Genomic DNA, 17,640 nt, shown 5'->3' on the forward strand with positions numbered 1-17,640 from the left:
ATAAAATACTGTTTTTTAAAATGCATTGTACACGTTCTTTGCAGTAGGCATATTAACCCTCTGTGTCACATTAGAAAAGTCAAAGCTGCCACTGGACAAAACACTCATCTTTCTCCAGCAGGTACATTAATCACTGGCATTTTCTTGACACTTTTATAGTTGCTCGAAAACTGCTAATTTTACAAGGAACTTTGCAGTACTTCTAAAACTGCTGCCTGTGGACCCCCTGGGAATGAGTCACGGACCCCTGGGGGTCCTCGGACCCCAGTTTGGGAAAAACTGGGCTAGCTGTTTACTCTGTGCCGAAATGGTTTTCGGCTTCGAGATATCGGTGTCGGTGGCCTTGTGTTTTTTGCTCGGTTCCGGGGATGGTGTCAGTACCGAGGAGCTGGAGCTGGTTTTCGGCGGAGAGTGTTTCGGTATGGAGCTCGGTGCCGAGGAGGAGGCCATTTTCTTTTTCGGCATCGGTGCGGAGGAGTGCTTCTCGGCACCGACGGTGGGCTGGCTCGAGCCCGAGCCGCCGGAAGGCTTAATGGGCTTCTTTACCGACCGGGGGGGGGGGGGGGTTTCGGTACTCACGACACTCTGTGCCGGAGTGATATCCTTCACATCTGAATCGTCGGCTTCGGAGGCGCTGAAGAGGCCCTCATCGGTGTGTTGTCCTTCTGGAGCGTTGACGCCTTTCCCGAAGATGTCGTCTGGAATCACCGTCGACGAGTGTGCCATAGTTCTTCGTGCCCTTCGGTCTCGTATGGTTTTCTTGGACCGGAAGGACTTGCACGCCGGACAGTCTCGAGCCTCGTGTTCAGGGCAGAGGCAGAGGTTACATTCTTCGTGAAGGTTGGTGTGGGGGAATTTGGACCCACATCGAGGGCATTTCTTGAAGGGAGTCCTTTCCATTAGCCAGGACCGGAGCTTGGGTAGGCCCGAAGGCCGTCGTCGACGCCTGGAATCGAAGTCTTGATCGATGAGAGCCGCGCCGAGTGTGGAGATCGCGATCGAAAACAATACCGCAAATTGGGGTGAGGATTGCGCGCCGATAGAAGAACTGGAAAATGTTCGGAACCGGAGCGCGAAGATCACATCCGAGCCCGATTGCGGAAAAAAACAATCTGAGGATGGAGCCGAAGCCCATGCGCAATACGATCCAAAGGAGGAGTCACCGACCTCGTGACTTCCAAAGACTTTCCAAGAGGAAAAACAACTGAAAACATCCGGGCCCAACACCAGATGGCGATCTATGCACAGTGTGTAATCTGCAGCTCATATGCCTCGAACCCTCATTTTTTTAAGTTGAACTACCAAGTTTACCACAAACTCACTGTAAAATCATTATCTATATCCAGATTTTCTCATGAAAAAACTTTACATTTTCACATATTATGCTCACAGTGCATATGAATTCCCGTAGCACAAGTAATGTGTCTAAGCAGCATCACATTCGGTGTATTTTTTTGGTTGTGACCTAGGACTTAAGGCCACAAGACTAACTGGTCTTCTCAGACGGTTTTAAAAATTCCCATGCTTGTGTTGCAAAGGGGCGGAGGAGGGGAGCATTTTCTCCTTACCTACTCCTTTTCACGAATCCCCCAGTTTATCTAGCGGCAAAAGAGACTAGAAATATTTCACTCCCATGAGTGATACTGCAGGTCTCTAACTCCATATGTTAGACATTACTACTTTATTATTTTTCATTGAAGAAAAGCTTATTGCAATCCTAGATAAAGATACTATGTCTTTGAATTTTTACTGTAAACAATCTGTGCTGCACTTCTCCTGTGTTCACAAAGGTGCCGTGCCATGTTTTACTCCTATGTTCTTTTTTGGTTCGTTTGGGACTTATAGTGATGTCTTCCTGCACCCATCTGTGCGTCTGTGTCCATTTGACACCCTTTCCTGGTTAATGCAATGGTACCTCTTGCTTTCCTCCAGGACTCTTCTGTCAGTTCTCCTAGTTGCACGAGTTTGTGCTGCAGAAGTTATATAGCTGCATGTCGTGTGTTACTAGTTTAAAAGCCTGTACTTAAAGTTGCACTGTCATTTAATTTTTGTTAAATTATATTTTAGTTGGTTAAAACGCGCTGGCCTAATTACACTGTTGGACGTTCAGCTTACGGTAACATCTGTTTCCTCCACGTTAAAATTCAGGCGGTTGATCGGATAAAATCCTCTCTTGTGGACAGAGTTTGGAGAGTGTTTTTAAACTTAGTTGGTTGAGTGGCATTAGGTTGTGTTTGGTCGCCATTGGGTATCTAGTCAGGATTTGTGTGTGCCCTCCTGTATAAGGGGACTGTTTCACACAAACATAATTGTAGGTTCCTAACAAGAATTGTAAGCTCTAGCTTCCAGGTCATAGACCGGACACCCTGTGCCTTTTAATGCTTGTAAAACTACGACATTGAGCCACAGATTCAAGCGCAGTAAAAAAATAAAAGCATTAAAAATGCATTAGGTCTCGCCTTTGATTAAGTTAAAGCCATTTGCTTTGCTATATAATACCATTAGCAAAGCAAATGGCTTTAACTTAATAAAAGGCGAGGCCTATTGCATTTTCAATGCTTGTTATTTTAATGTTATTAGTGATTTAGTAACCACAAGGAGATGATGGACAGAGCTCGGAAACTTTTCAGACACTCACCCCCAGCCACAGATCTGGGATGAATCCATCACCGTTCTTTAGCTCACTTCGCCACCTCAGTTCAGACCCAACTATATGCAAATCAGTCTTAACCCTGTGCCTCATGGGAACAGTCCAGCCCCAACTGCCAAGCCAGGTCTTCCCTTGTAGTCAGTGGAACGTCGTGACTCTTCTTCGGTCTCCCTAGATTAGCATCTGTGTTTTGCCAGAAGTTCAGCTCGCACTAGGGTCATAGGCAAAGATAGTTGTGTTATAAAAAGAAAGTAGGCTCCAGCTGAGTGGGCGGAGAAATTGAAGGTACTGGCTGCTGGAGAGCCACAGCACTCCCGGACAGCAGAGGTGGGGTCAGAGCTGGTGTCGAGATCATCAAGACTATTGTCATCACCTCAGTCCACTGGTATTGGACTCTTGTCTCCACTGACATTATCCCTGTATTGATTAAATATTCTCCCTTCTGGCTCGAAGAAAGCACCTGCAAGATCTGTGGTGGAGGTATTGTGTAATACGATCCGGTGCTACAGTTCGTGCAGAGTTGCTGAAACTGGTCTATGAAACGGATAAAATTGAAGTCGTCAGCTGAGTCTATGTCAATGTAATCATGGACAGAGTCGATGTCAATGAAGGGGCTGCATATGGAATCAGTCCTCAATGAGCCACTGTAGACTGAGGAGTAGCCATTAAAGAGGGAGGTCACTTATGGAGGATTTAATTTCAGAACAGATGAAAATGGCTTCACCTCCACATGAAGCAGCGTGTAAGGCTGGTTCCATCTCCACCGCCAGTTCACTGCACCACATATTCTACTCCACAGCAGGGGTTGGGAATTCCCATCTCCCGACGCCCGAGACATCTAGATTTCTTACACGGGCAAGAGGTTTTAATTTCATTTTTGTCCAAAGGACAAGTAGACAGCCTTACGGTAATCCGATACACAGCTGTTCAACCCTGTTGATCACAGCCAGTTAATAGGTAGCTCTGCGAAGTTTATTGGCAGTGAAAGAGTCAATGCCAAAGCTGAGGCCTGTACTGTAATTTCCCCGGAGCAGAAGAACAACATGATGGAGCTCAACTCAAAATTGCAGCTCCGTATAAAACATCCACAGCACTGGAGTCTTTTTGCTTGGGGTCAACGCTTAGAAGCAGGCAAGCGTGGTTTCAGCGCAGCACCTACCTGGCTCTTGGGGCATTCGCAACCATCTTCAGCATCGTGTGGACGCCCGGTTCCCCTGCCGCTGCCGCCTCGCGCCACCTGAGGCTGCCGCAGGGTTGAACCACAAGCCCCAGCATTCCCCTTTGCCCCGCCCACTTCCGCAGGACTACGCGCCCGGAGGCGCTACTTGTTCAGAGGCTCCCTCCGCGTCGCGGGATCGCGCGCGGGTCGGCGCCGGGAGAAGCCCGGGACAAGGGCGGGACCGTCTGTGGCCGTCCGGGGCCGCAGGAGGCCGGGCTGGGCCGCATCTCCTAGCCGTGGATATCGGGTCAGTCTGGACTAACCTTTAATGGTCATTGACATTTTTTATGTAACACGCAGCCATAAGCCGTGCATAGAGTGTGTATTCTTTTAACTTATACTGTTTGGTTTTTAGCTATTTGTGTTTAGGGGTTCCTCACTGTATTATATTAGCTGTTAGGTTTCATCTGAACATTCTAAACCCACAGCAAGTCGCCCTATGACTAGACAGCTAGCCAATTCCAATCCGCCGATCCCTAGTCTTACAGCGATAGATAAAATGCTGCAGAAAACAATTGGGGTGGTGGCTACAGCCATAGAAAATACTGAAAGACGGTTGTCCATCACCCCGGCATTTACTATGGCCCCCCCCTTCTGATGGATTGGCTGATTCGTCCTCATACCAGGTGGATATGGAAGCTATGTCATCTATGTTGCCCTCTTTTACCCATTTACCGTGCGCTCAGGCGCTACTAGACGAGCCTGAGCAAGAGGAAGCTGGCCCATTATCATCTTCTTTTGTTTCTATAGTGGCCCCCATGAAGCAGGTAAAGCCAAGGAAAAAAAAACAGAAATCAAGAAAAAGGAGTTTACTTCCAGCCCCCCCTGCAGCCGGACCTGCCCCATCGGTCTTGGCCCACCACCCTCCCATTTCTAACCCACCGACTTGGGCTACTAATTTATTAATAGACCTACAGTCACATATAGATCATTCCCTAAACCTCCTTTTAAAAACCCTGTCATCCAAAATCGACAGGCTGGTATCTTTAGTTAATACCAAAGGTATTGGGAAGAAGCAGTTAAATCATGATCTATTGCACAACTCTGGTAGTACGGAGGGTGCTGGTACCCAAGCAACGATTAACAACCCCACCCCACTAGGTCAGACAAATTTACCCTCGTACCCTACTCCTCCTGTCTTAGCCCAGCCTCCACTGGTGCAGCTAACTGCCCCCTCTCTCCCTGCTGGTCCCCTTATGCCCCGGACCTTTCCCCGAGCCCCTATTGTTTCATCATCACGGGATCAGCCCCATAGCAGTGGGGACTTAGCTCTACGGAGTCCTGGTGGGGGTAGGATCCTTCCTTCTGGGGGTGGGAACAAAGCCCCACGGAGCCCGGTCGGTTCCCTTCCTCTTGTACAGCTTCCCCCCCGAGGCAGCACCCTACGTGATTGTGCTCACCGGAGTTCCTCCATTAACAAACGCTAAGGGGGAATCTTACTATGAATTAAAAAATAAAGTCATCCACTGGTTGTCTAAAAATAGACCATTGGAGGGAGTAGGGAGAGGGGAGATCCTCTTTGTTCGGAGGGTTAGCTGGCTAGGGACCCGACCAAAGGACATTGGTGGGGATTGTGTCCTGATCAACTTTAGGGACCCTAGAGTAGTCGGACATATACTGGATCTGGGCGGGAACTCTAAACCAGGAGCTATTGACACATCCCATTTGGGGTATTTTTACTCCCTCCCCAATGTTCTGAACCCGGTGGAACTACCCTATTTCCATCAAGCCTCTCACAATGCCTACTTTAATATTCCGGTCGAAAACCGCTTCGATGTGCTCAACTCTGTGGATTGACCATCACCCCTGAGGCTTAACAAGGGAAGGCACATACTTACGGGGGGAGCCTGGGTAGGGATGATCTCGGTGCGGAGATGGGTCTTCCCCTGGCCGTACTTGGCACGGAGAGCGGTCTTGGGCCCACCCCTTCTTCAGCTCTGAACTCCAGCGCCATGGAAGAACGTCCCGAGTTGGGCCCCCTTGAGCATTCTGCTTCCCACTGCTCCCCCTCCTCTCTACCCCTGGCAGTTAGTCCTCCCCGCACACTCACTCGAAGACCTCTTGTAGGGTCTTGGAATGTGGCTGGATTGGAGTCCAAACTCTCTGACCCTGAGTGGGGAGAGTTAATGGACAATTACGATATTTGCATATTCCAAGAAACATGGCTACGGTACATACCACGGAGGGTGGGCTATGCATCGTTTTCGGTCCCTGCAGTCCAAGGGGCGAGAGGCAGACCATCGGGGGGGTTAGTAGTTTGGGTTGCAACTCATTTAGGTTGCTCTGTAAAGCCCTTAGACTCAAAGTCCCCCGACATTTTTTTTTTTTTTTTTTTTTTTTTGTCGAAAAACCTTTATTGATATTTCAATCGTTAACAAGTATGGGCCTACAACCCCCCGGGGCCGGCCGCTAAGCAATCAGAGCAATAAGAGCAAATGTAAACACAGGCGGCACCTCGGAGAGCAGGATCTTCATTCCAATATAGTCCGGCCAGTGAGCCGCGCAGGTAGGACACCAGGAGAAAAAGGGTTTTTCATTTTATAATGAAACAAGACAGTAGGATCAGGTGCCAAACAATTTCCCAACAGCGATAAGGGGCAAGAATAATGGACGTAAGCAATAAGCAGCAATCTATTGGATCAATGGCGCAGACACGGGAAAGTCCGGATGGGGAAGAATATCAAAAACAGTTGCGCCTGCAGGCCCCGGTACCTAACGCCCAGAGATCACCCCGGAAACTGTGGCACACATGAAGAGACGACGATTCACAACTAAGGAGGTGTACCGCGCTGATCCCAGAAAAGAAGAAGCAAGAAGAAGCGGAGAAGAAAAAGGAGGCCATGGAAAAAGAGATAAAGACTAAAGAGTCCCCTCCCCCAACCCCCCACCCTGCACCTCTGCAAATGAGTACGGCCCCCCCCCCCAGCAGTGTGCCTGTCGCCCTGGAACTAGACCCGAAATATAGAAGAAACAGGGAAAAAGGAGTAAGAAAGAACCCCACCAGACGGGGGGGTGGAGAAAGTATAATAAACTGGAGGAGGGCCTTCAAAACATACCCCCGGCTTCTCCCTCCCGCACGGTGAAGTCTCCCCACAGCAAACAATAAGCAGCACCAAATCGACCATATCAAAAAAAAAGGGGAATGGGGAGCATTATGCACCAACTATGCTAAGAACCATGAGAGTACGCAACCATGAGTCCGCCCGTCTACTAGATGACCACCCCCGAAGGATCAGCCTCATCCTTGACCACTCTTTGCAATTCTGCCCATGCCTACCCCTCGACCCAGCACCATGTCCGATGTTCCAAGGTAAAGGAGTGTCCAAAAACAACCGGGAAGCGACGCACACAGGTGGGGTGGAAGTCTCTGTGTACCAACACAGTTCGCATCATGGAGGGACGTCTTTCCCAGTGCTGCCCCAGGATCTGCACTGCACACAAGGTCCAGTAAGGCTGAATCAGCCAAAGTAGACAAACTTGGCTGGAATTGTCCCTGGGTCGCCGGAGGCCGTGCACGGGACAAGGCCACCACCTTCCACTCAGGTCCAGTACCTCCGGGACAGATCAAACCCTCAGTTAGCCGATCACACGGTAGCATACTGTCCGGAGTGTCCGGCTGTGCACTAATCGCAGGGGTGGCCGCAACATTATCCTCCTGCGTGCAGTGTGGGAAGCCCCTGTGTACCTGTGGACCAGCATGCCGCCACTGTCCCAACGCTGATGCCACACCATCGAGCTTACTCCCCAAGACCCCGGCGCCACGAGCCAAGGAGAAATGAAGGGCACCAAGGGCCTCTAGGAGGTCGCCGTACCCCAGCACAGCTCTCTGCGATCGCTCCGCCACACTCCCAAAAGTCACACACTCCCAATCCTGCTGCGACCCAGTGGACAGGATGGTAGGCTGCATAGCAACAAGATGGCCGCCAGGAAGGCCCGACTCGTATTGGGGCCGGGACCCAGGGACAAGCGCCTCGAGGTCCACGTCGCTGAAGACAGGGGTCCGGGGGCAGGCACAAATTCCGCCGTTGCGTGGTCACGGGCAACAGTCGTCCCCGCCACGGACCAGCTCCCGCGAAAAGCCGGGAGCAGCCCGCAAGGATCAGGGCAAGCTAGGGGCGGCGTCCGGGCAGCACACCGTCAAAGGCAGGGGCAAGCACCGAAGAATCTGAGAATTGCACCCCCGGGCATGTCCTCGGTCCGCTACGCTTAGCAGTGGGAGCGACTACGGCAAAATGCAGGCCGAGGGCAGCACCGCTCCGGTGGACCGACTCCACCCAGTCACCACAGGCCGCTGTTGTTAAACTGCCACCCGGCCAAGGCGTCCACTCGAGGTCCCGGCTCCGGGGCTGCACGGGCCGCAAAGTTCAACTGCAGATTTCTCCGGCGGTACGGCAGCCAGAAACCTCGGAGTCACACAATCGGTTGCCACTCTCAGTCACAAACACGATCTCATGGCGCAGACTGAGGATCTCGTGCAGGATATCCGTGCGGGATGCGGAGGTTCACGGAGCCGGGAATCTACGCTGCCGTCCCGGTCGCCATCTTGGCTCCTCTCCCCCGACATTTTGTGTCTGATACTTACTTTCCCTGCTAGTTACTCGCTGGTAGTAATAAATGTCTACCTGCGCCCTCACCCGGTACAGTTGGGCCTGTCGATTTTGGGCGCCCTGGATGATGTATTACATTCTCTTCCACCTGCGTCCCATAAATTAATAGGTGCAGATTTTAACTGTCATTTCGAACCCATACCTGGGATCCCCTCCCCTACCTGTGACGAGGATGAAAATTATAAAATCCCAGACCCTATTATTTATCCTGCCAAACGCCTCCTCCCTTTAGCCCTCGAGATCAACAAGCTTACCATTGCACACTCCTTGAGGGCTTGCAATGGCAGACTTTGTCCGGACGTGCCGGGGTCTTTTACTTTTAATAGACCCGGGAGTTGTTCGACTATCGACTACTTCCTGGTGAACGTGGAATTTTGGGGCCATTTAGCAGCCTTCTCTGTTATTCCGCGGGTCGACAGCGATCACAACCTACTGTCACTGGAACTGGTAAATAATATTGGTGGCAGTAGAACTCATAAGCACCTATTACCATTAAATAGCGAGAACTTGGTGCTAGCTGCAGGAGGTAGACGGATTAGGTGGGCTAGGGTTGTGACCGATGAACCAAAGCTTGCAGCTTTATATAGCAGTGTTACCCGCTCTTTGGAGGCAGTTTCCAACCTTCTGAGCCCCAATGGGGACATCTCGCAGAACCGTCTCCTAGATTTCCAGAACATCCATAAGGAACTCCTCGGCAGCCTGGCTGGCTTCTTTTATAGTTCTACTGCCTCAAGACCAAGGCCTTTAAGGCCTGAGCACTGGTTTAATGGTTCTTGTAGGCGGGCTAAGACTGCCCTGTTAAAAGAGGTAAAAAAAAGGGCACACAGTCTAGTATCCGGGCTGCGAGGGACTCATACAAAAATCTGATTAAGGAGGCAAAATCCGAGTGGGAGGATCAAAGGTGGCAAAATTTAATGCAAGCATTAGCAGACCGTGACTCGAGGGCGTTTTGGAACATTGTTCGAACTGGTACGGTAGCCAGCAGCCCCGCAATTATTCCTAATCTCAGCGAGGAGGTCTGGCTTGCCCACTTTAAACCCCTCTTCTCTGTCAGTAAATCCAAGGGAGGTCCCGATCCGGGCACCCCGCCGAATGAGATCGTAACGGACCAGTTGGGCCAGGAAGAATTAGAGAGCCGATTCTTCTCCCTCTCAGAAATAGAATTGGCCCTCAACACCCTAGCAGTAGGGAAAGCCCCGGGGCTCGACAGGATCCCTGGTGACCTGTACAGAAGTGATCCAAAAATCTGGGCCCCTTATATTTGTGTATATTTTAACGCCATTTTGCAGGGCCTTAGAATCCCGGATACCTGGTTGGGTGCAGAAATTATACCAATTTATAAAAAATCTTCCCCTTTGGATCCAGCCAATTACCGCCCCATAAGTTTGATTGATGTCCTACAGAAGCTGTTTGCCCGAGTCCTTTTAACCAGACTGCAGACCTGGATGGAGGATCACCAAATTCTAACCTCCCTCCAGGCGGGGTTTCGTGCAAAGGTTTCTACCATTGATCAATTATTCAGATTACAGTTGATCTACTGGAAGTCAGTCAGCATGGGTGCAGGCAATTTTTATTTGATTTTTGTGGACCTTCGGTCCGCATTTGATATGGTTCAAAGGGAAAAATTATGGGTCCTTTTATTAGAGATGGGTGTCCCCCCCTACCTTTGCCACTTATTCAAACGTCTCCACACAGGCACTTATGCAAGGGTGAGATATGGGAGATGTGGGGAAATTTCGGGGCCATTTCCGGTTGAAAAGGGTGTGAGGCAGGGCTGCGTCCTGGCCCCCACTCTTTTCTCCCTTTTTATCAATGGGTTGATTGAGTATCTCCTGTGCACCGCTAATTTGGACTCCCCTATCTTGGCGGGGCGTAAGGTACCGGCCCTAATGTTCGCGGATGACACGCTTCTGCTGTCTAAATCCTACATGGGCATCCAGCGTACATTAGAGGCCTTTTGCTCTTTCTGTAAAAACAGGGATTTGGAACTGAATCTATCCAAAACTAAATTTATGGTTTTCGGCTCCAATTCATTTAACTGTCCCCACCCTAAGATGGGAGATGTAGAGCTGGATAGGGTCTCCACTTTTGATTATTTGGGGGTGACCCTTAATGACAAAATGAAATGGGGGTCCCATTTGTCGAAAGCAAATTTGAAACTAGCTCAATCAGTGGGGGGTATCCTGAAGGTGTATAATAACACCTCTTTTAAACCCCTGGGCCCCCCCATGGAAATCTACAAATCCCAAGCTAGAGGGGGGGCGCTTTATGGCGCTGAACTCTGGGGATATTGCATTCCCGCTTCCCTATCTTCAATTGAGAATTCTTTCATTAGGAGACTGCTGAAATTACCTGTTAGCACTCCTTTAACTCCCTTGAGATGGGATCTGGGTCTGGTTCCCATAGAAGAGATTGCCCTGAATCGCCCTCTCCAGTTCTGGAGACGACTTTGGTCAACGCCCGAGCTGGCAAGCTATAGGTATGATCTTGGTGATATACTGGCAAGGGGAAAATTGGATAAAATCCCTTGGTTAACCCATGTAAAGAACCTCTGCTACTCCATAGGGATGGGGAACCTATGGTCCGCCCCGGAAGAGACAAGCTGTGCACTTTCGAAGAAATCATTGCGGGAGGTTTTGAAATCGTATCGGAAGGAAATGCTACTGCACTCCTCTTTGGGTAGGCTTACCGACTCCTTCCTGGATATTAAGATTAGTCCCCAGTTCGAAGTTTTTCTGGACGTCATCCAACCACCTTTGGCAAAGAAACTTTACATCCAGTTCAGACACGGCTCGCTACCGCTGAGGGATTTTACTCATAGATGGTCTAATGTTTCGGATCCCTTAAGCACGTGTCCTGTATGTACTGACACCTGTGAAACAGAGCTGCATGTTGTCCTTTTCTGCCCTTTATATATCAAGGCAAGAAAAAAGTGGATCGTTCAGTTATGCAAGTCTAGGGGTCTTAGGGACTACCAGGAGGTGTTTAGAATTTTGAAATACGATACTACCCCACTGATAGTGTTCGCAATGGCCAAATTTCTTCTTTCCATGTGGTTCACAAGGTCCAAAACTATGATTTCTGTCACATAATCCTCCTGATTCTAGTATTGTCATCATTGCTACCATAGAACTCTGTGGTGTAGTGAGTACATTTTTGGCCTCGGATATAGTTTTAACAATTTGTTTTTGTGGAATAATTTTGTTCCTTCGTTTGTGTAATTTCTTTCATTTAATAATTTTAATGCTGCAATGGATTACACTCTATACAATGTTTATTTAATCATGTTTTAATGTATATCACTATTTATGTCTTTTTATGGTATTTTACCGAAATAAAAGCTTTGACTGACTGACTGGCTTTCTCCCGAGGCTCTTGTGTGGCTTCCAGCCCCTCCCCTGGTCCCTTCATTTTCTTCAAGCACGAAACGAACGTGGGGCTTCTGCAGCTCCAGAACACCCACATCACCGGAATGTAAGAGGCTGCCTTATCGGCCTCTTGGCTCCTGCTCTGACTTGAACCTTGTGACCCCCTGCCTTTTATTCTGCGCTTCACCCTTGGGCCTCAATCTGCCCCAAGATCCCTCCTCATCCTCGACTTCGGGGGCCTACAGTAAAGCGCCATGCTTTCCCTTCACATGCAGCTCCTGCACAACCCTCCTTTGCACTTTCCCTTTACTGTACACCTTATGTTTCACCCGGTGCCTCTATTTGCTAACCCCACCCCACCCCCCTCTGCTGCCCCCTCCGACTGTCCTTACCCGCCCCCCTTGGCCTCTCATATCCTACATCATCCAGGGCTTACAATAAAGCTCAATAGTTTCCTTATGGGGAATTCATGCGGTCCTCAGGCACCCCCTTATTTCTGTCCTTGCACTGGGCCTCTTGTCTCACTTCGTGCGTGCACTAGGGGCATCTGAACACGCTGATGTGGCAGCTACAGCACCTGTGGAGTTCTTGATCGGCCTGTTCTTTCTGCAGGTCCAGACAAAGGTTCATAATTAACGTGAAAGGATATATACATGGATGAATTAGTGAAAGGATGGATGTAAGGATGGATGAGTGAAAGAATGGATGGATGAGTGCAAGGGTGAATGAATGGATGGGGTGAAAGTGGATGGATGAGTGAAATGATGAATAGTTGAATGAAAGGGTGGATTGATGGATGAGAGAGAGTCGATGAATGGATGGTGGAGTGGATGGATGGATGGGTGGGTGGATGGATAGATGGCTGGGTGGAAGGATGGATAGATTGATGGGCGGATAGTTGGGTGAAACGGTGAATGAGGGATGAGTGAAAGGGTGGATGGATACGAGTGAAAAGGAGGATGGAGGGGGTGAAAGATGGAAGAGCAAAAGGATGGATGGAAGGAGGGATAAGTGAAAGTGTGGATTGATAAGTGAAAGGGTGGATAGAGGGGATGAAAGTGGATGGATGGATGAGCAAAAGGATGGATGAATGAGTGGAAGGGAGGGGGGGATGGATGAGTTTGAATGATAGATTTAGAGCTGGAAGGATAGGTTTGGCCGGGGGCATCATGAACCCCTCTCTTTAGCAGCTGCAGCGGGGTGGAGCTCTTGATGGGCATTTCTGTCTGCAGCTCGGCAGTCAAAGGCCCATAATTAACGTGTAACGGTGAGTTAAAGGATGGATGTGTGGGTGAAAGGGTGGATAGATGAGTGAGTGTAAGTTTGGCTTGCTAGATGGATGAATGAGTGAAAGGATGGATGAGTGACAGGGATGATGGATGGACGATGAGTGTGTTGATGAAGGAAAGGGTGAAAAGATAGATGGGTTGCAGGGTGGATGGATTAGTAAGCAAAGAAAGATGGATAAGCGAAAGGTTAAATTGATGGATGAGTGGAAGGATGGATGAGTGAAAGGGTAAATTGATGGATGAGCTGATTGATGGGTGAGCGAAAGGATGGACGGATGGCTGAGATGGATGGATGGATATGTTTGGGGATGGATGGGTAGGTTTGAATATGGATGGGAATATGGATGGATGGATGGACAAAGAGAATGGTGAAAGTCTGATGATAGAATGCATGGATGCTAATGTAAAGGTGAAATGCTAGATATCATTGGGTGAATGAAAGGATAAATGGGTAGATCTGCAGAAAAGAGGCAAAATAAGGAAATCACTAGTATTCAAAACCTTCTATAATATGAGCTTGACATAAAAAGAGAGGCTATTATCTGAGCTCTTCTATAATGAGAGGGATGCCATTATTTGACGGTGCACTACATGGCACCAAATGGACAAGTGGATTTAGTTACAGGACAAGTAGATTTATGAAGCTACCTGTCCCATGGACAAGTAGATATTTTTTATTAAATTCCACACCTCTGCCAGTGCTGATCTCTGTAATGCTTTGAGGAATGATGCTTGAATTTGGACGCTGATGGGGCCACTGTCGACATGATCGTATTAGATACCCAAGTTGTAGCTGAAGATGCAGAAGGTGCAATCGTCAATGTAAATCCAACTGGCCTGAAAATCATGCCCGAGAGGTCTTGGGGTGGGGATGACAAGGGTCTGACCAATTCTAGTTTTCAATTTTTAACCTTGGCTTATAATAAAGCTGAGGGTTCACTGAATTCACATCAGTAGAGGCAACTTTCAAGGCTTGAAACAGTCAACCCTATCATTGAGGCTTTGTATACCCTGCTAACGTAGAAATTAAGCATGTATATCTATAGAAGATCAAATGCTAGAGCACTTCCTTTAGGGCTGGAGTGATGTGGTGCTGCTTCCTCAGAGTGAGGAAGAGCCTAGCAGCTCAGGTTTGTATTCATTGGAGTTTTTAAAAGTCTTTTTATAGGCCACCAAAATAGACTATACTGGAATAGTCCAGTCAAGATTGCATCTGAACTCTTGGTTGTTCAATTTTGTGGTGTAGATGTAATGAAGGTAGAAGTCCTGAGATGGTAGTTAGACTTTGTCACTTCAATAATTTACTGACTAAAGAGAGCTTAGATTTGAACACAACTCACTCTTTATTTTGTCACTGGACCTACTCGTGTTGGGACAGCTCCTAGATCCATAGGACACTTGAATAGCGTTAGTTAAAAGTCCTGTAAACATACCTTCATTTTGAAGATACTGAGGTGTAAAAATGTTCTTTCATTCAGAAATTCTGAAACAAGATTCCCAAAATGAAGCATATTCGACCTATACAACCCATCTCGGAGAGACTAACCACGTATCTTCCAGAGTCATAAGTCCAGTATAACTGTAAAATATAGAATAATTACTCTTTTCATTAAAGTGTACACATTTTTATACTAGGTATCCATAGGGTCACCTATTATTGTAATTGGAAATGTCTTTTCTTGCCCTTAGAATGACATTTTATGCTTTAGCGTTAATTATAAATGCCGGCTATCGAACTGAAATACTAGATCACTGTGAAGCACTCCAATACCCCAACAGGTCATGTTTGCGCTATATAAAACACTGAATAAATAAATAATGGACGGACACACACGGACACACACACACAGACATACACACACACACACACCCCCACCCCCCCACCCCCATCTACGGCAAACATTAAAACATTTACCTATCGCTTTCATCTGAGGATGAGGACGATGCCTTTTTCCGACGTTTCTCTCTTTCCTTCTCCTTCTTTTTCTTCTTTTTTTTCTTTTTCTCCTTCTTTGACCTCTTGCTGCTTTCAGACCTATGAAATAAGAAGGGAACTAGTTAAATCTCAAAAGAAAAGAAAGTAAGGCTCTCTGCATCCCAACACAGAAAGTATTTGTTTTCTACAGAACATGGGATCCTAAATGGTAACCCGAACATTTCCTGCACTTAATGTGCTTTGTGGTGTTAGTGTTTTTCTAAATGTAGATTGAGTATTTTATTGATATATGTGCAAATCAAAAACCTAAACACTGTTTATTAACAACTCAATATGCATTTTTTCAGTGTATGATAGGACTGAATATCAGTAATACCTGTAGTCAAAGGAAGCAGAGCAGGAGGATCTGGGGGAGGGCACTACAGAATATGAGTGGAATCGTATTAAAGTGTGCTGAGGCGATTCAATCTTTGATGTAAGAGAATGAGTTTTGAAGACTGACTGGATGGAGAACACAGATGTTTATTCAATTCACAAGGACAGCTAGTATGCTTCAAAGCTGACTGGACTAAGTGTTTAATGTCAGAGTGTGAGAACCAATTTAGTGAGAAGTTAGCTTTCAGTCTGAAGATTTCAGCAGATGAGGAAGGGAGACAAAGGTCATTCTTGTCTGTAAGAGACAGTTATCAGAGGAGGAACATGTCAATGGTCTAAGTAGTCCGCCACTTCCTAAAGCTCCCACCAGCCCATCTGTCCATTCATCCTTATCCTGCACTATGGGTGCTGCTTTCAGGCCTTAATGGTCCCTTCCTGACCGGAAAGGAGGACGAATGAATGACCCTAGGAGGCTCATATTAGAGAGGCACTGGCATGGAAGCCTGGTCCCACCCCCACTGCGCAAGTTCACTGCGCCATATATCCTGGCCCAGACAGTGCAGATCTATGTGGTGGCTCCAGAAGCCTGTGCCTGACAGAGTTAAACTGCCCTTGCTGAGTGACCAGTCAGAGGAACCCTGGGTGGATCAACTACAGGCAGGATGCGGAGGCCCTATTTCATCATTGGGGCGCTTCGGCCTCACTAGAAGAGTATATCACCACCCGACCCGGTGGTGATCTACCCTTCTAAAGTTTGTTTTCTTCTCCTGGGACCTAGCTGCATTAGAGACATACAGCAGGAAGTGAGAGGGCAAACTGGGGGACGTGTTCTGATGCCGAGACAAGCTTAGTGGTGCGGTTGACTTCTTTCTGGGACCTGTAAATAGTAAGGAATAAGTGACCTAGTGCGGTTGGTGAACAAATTTCTTTTGATCAGTAGTGATCAGTTAAGCACCCCTTAAAAGTCCTGGATGCTTGTCCCAATAGTGGAGCTCCCATCTTTGTCCTGGGACATTACTGCTCCACATGCCCCTTGTATACCAGTGTGAAGATCATTATTCATGTGGGAAAGACGGCTGTAAGAGAACTGCAACAGAAACGTTTTAGGCTTGTTGCCCTTCTCGACAGCCTCCCTTAAGTAGTCAACATATGGTTCATGCCACTTGTGGAAGCATACACAAAGGGGTTTGGAGGCTTGACTTCTCAAATGCACGGCCTCATGTCCTGTCTGAAACTCCAAAGGCAGATCCTTTTCATACAAGTCATTTCGGGCAGACCATGAAAGGACCAGAGTGCTCAGGGGTCTCCTGCAATGAGTGAGTTCCCCATGGACACATTATTGGATGGGCTCACCTTCATCAAGGTATTCATATCAGTAGTTTAAGGTAATATGTCACACAAAGAAATAAGAGGTCAAATCTGACATTGCCTCATTGCAAGGTAGACTGGATTGGATGGAAAAACACTTCGCTGACCAGAGGCCCAACAGACCAGATCGTCAGAAGGCCAGACTGGGGTCAAGAGGTGTGGCCGCTTCACAACAAAACTATAGACATGGAGAATGGGAGTAGGTGGACTAATGTCATGATCTTGGGAGCTAGGGATAAAGTAGAGGGCAATGAAGTTAAGGCTTTCCTGTGCATATTTTCTCCCACTTTGTGGCCATATCTTTGGTATTATAATGAGCTCACAAGAAACTTATGAGGTGTCCACACAATCCTGGCACTTCAAGACAGATAATGGCCGGTCTTCTCGGAGCAAGCATGACAGATTATAATGATATTTATGTATGACAACCAATCATCTTTATTGCTGTGAATTTTTCTAACTAGAAGACTATCAAGAGAAAGCAATGCCTAGCCCGCCAATTCAGCTTTGAAAATAGTACATGAGATTTGACCCACTCAACCCTGCCATCAGGTTGATCACAGCTGCCGAAAGGTGTAAGAAATGAAGATCCAGAGGCGTTTTTGGAAACCTTGGAGGAAGGGCCCATCACATTCTGCAAATATAACCCCTCTGCCGGGCATGCATCATGCCACATCAATGAGGGAGACACTGGTGACAAGGCCTTGTCAATGGAGAGGGGCAAGTTGGAATCGATCATAAAAAGGCAGGTGTAGCATCACTCTGAGAAGAAAGCTCCAATGAGTAGAGACAGCGATAAGCCCATATTGCCTCACAAGCCTGGACATG

General features: G+C 47.9%; 1 protein-coding gene across 2 annotated transcripts in view; it reads right to left on the reverse strand.

The window, feature by feature from the left end:
* Positions 1–17,640, reverse strand: part of C10H1orf35 (chromosome 10 C1orf35 homolog) — a 130,817-nt gene that overhangs the window by 21,779 nt on the left and 91,398 nt on the right. For both annotated transcript variants that reach the window (XM_085628768.1, XM_085628769.1), the window contains exon 8: positions 15,049–15,168. In XM_085628768.1, the coding sequence (XP_085484894.1) occupies positions 15,049–15,168 (120 nt within the window). The remainder of the gene's footprint in view (positions 1–15,048; positions 15,169–17,640) is intronic.

This window comes from Triturus cristatus, chromosome 10 (assembly GCF_964204655.1).
Source record: "Triturus cristatus chromosome 10, aTriCri1.1, whole genome shotgun sequence".
Lineage (NCBI taxonomy): Eukaryota > Metazoa > Chordata > Amphibia > Caudata > Salamandridae > Triturus > Triturus cristatus.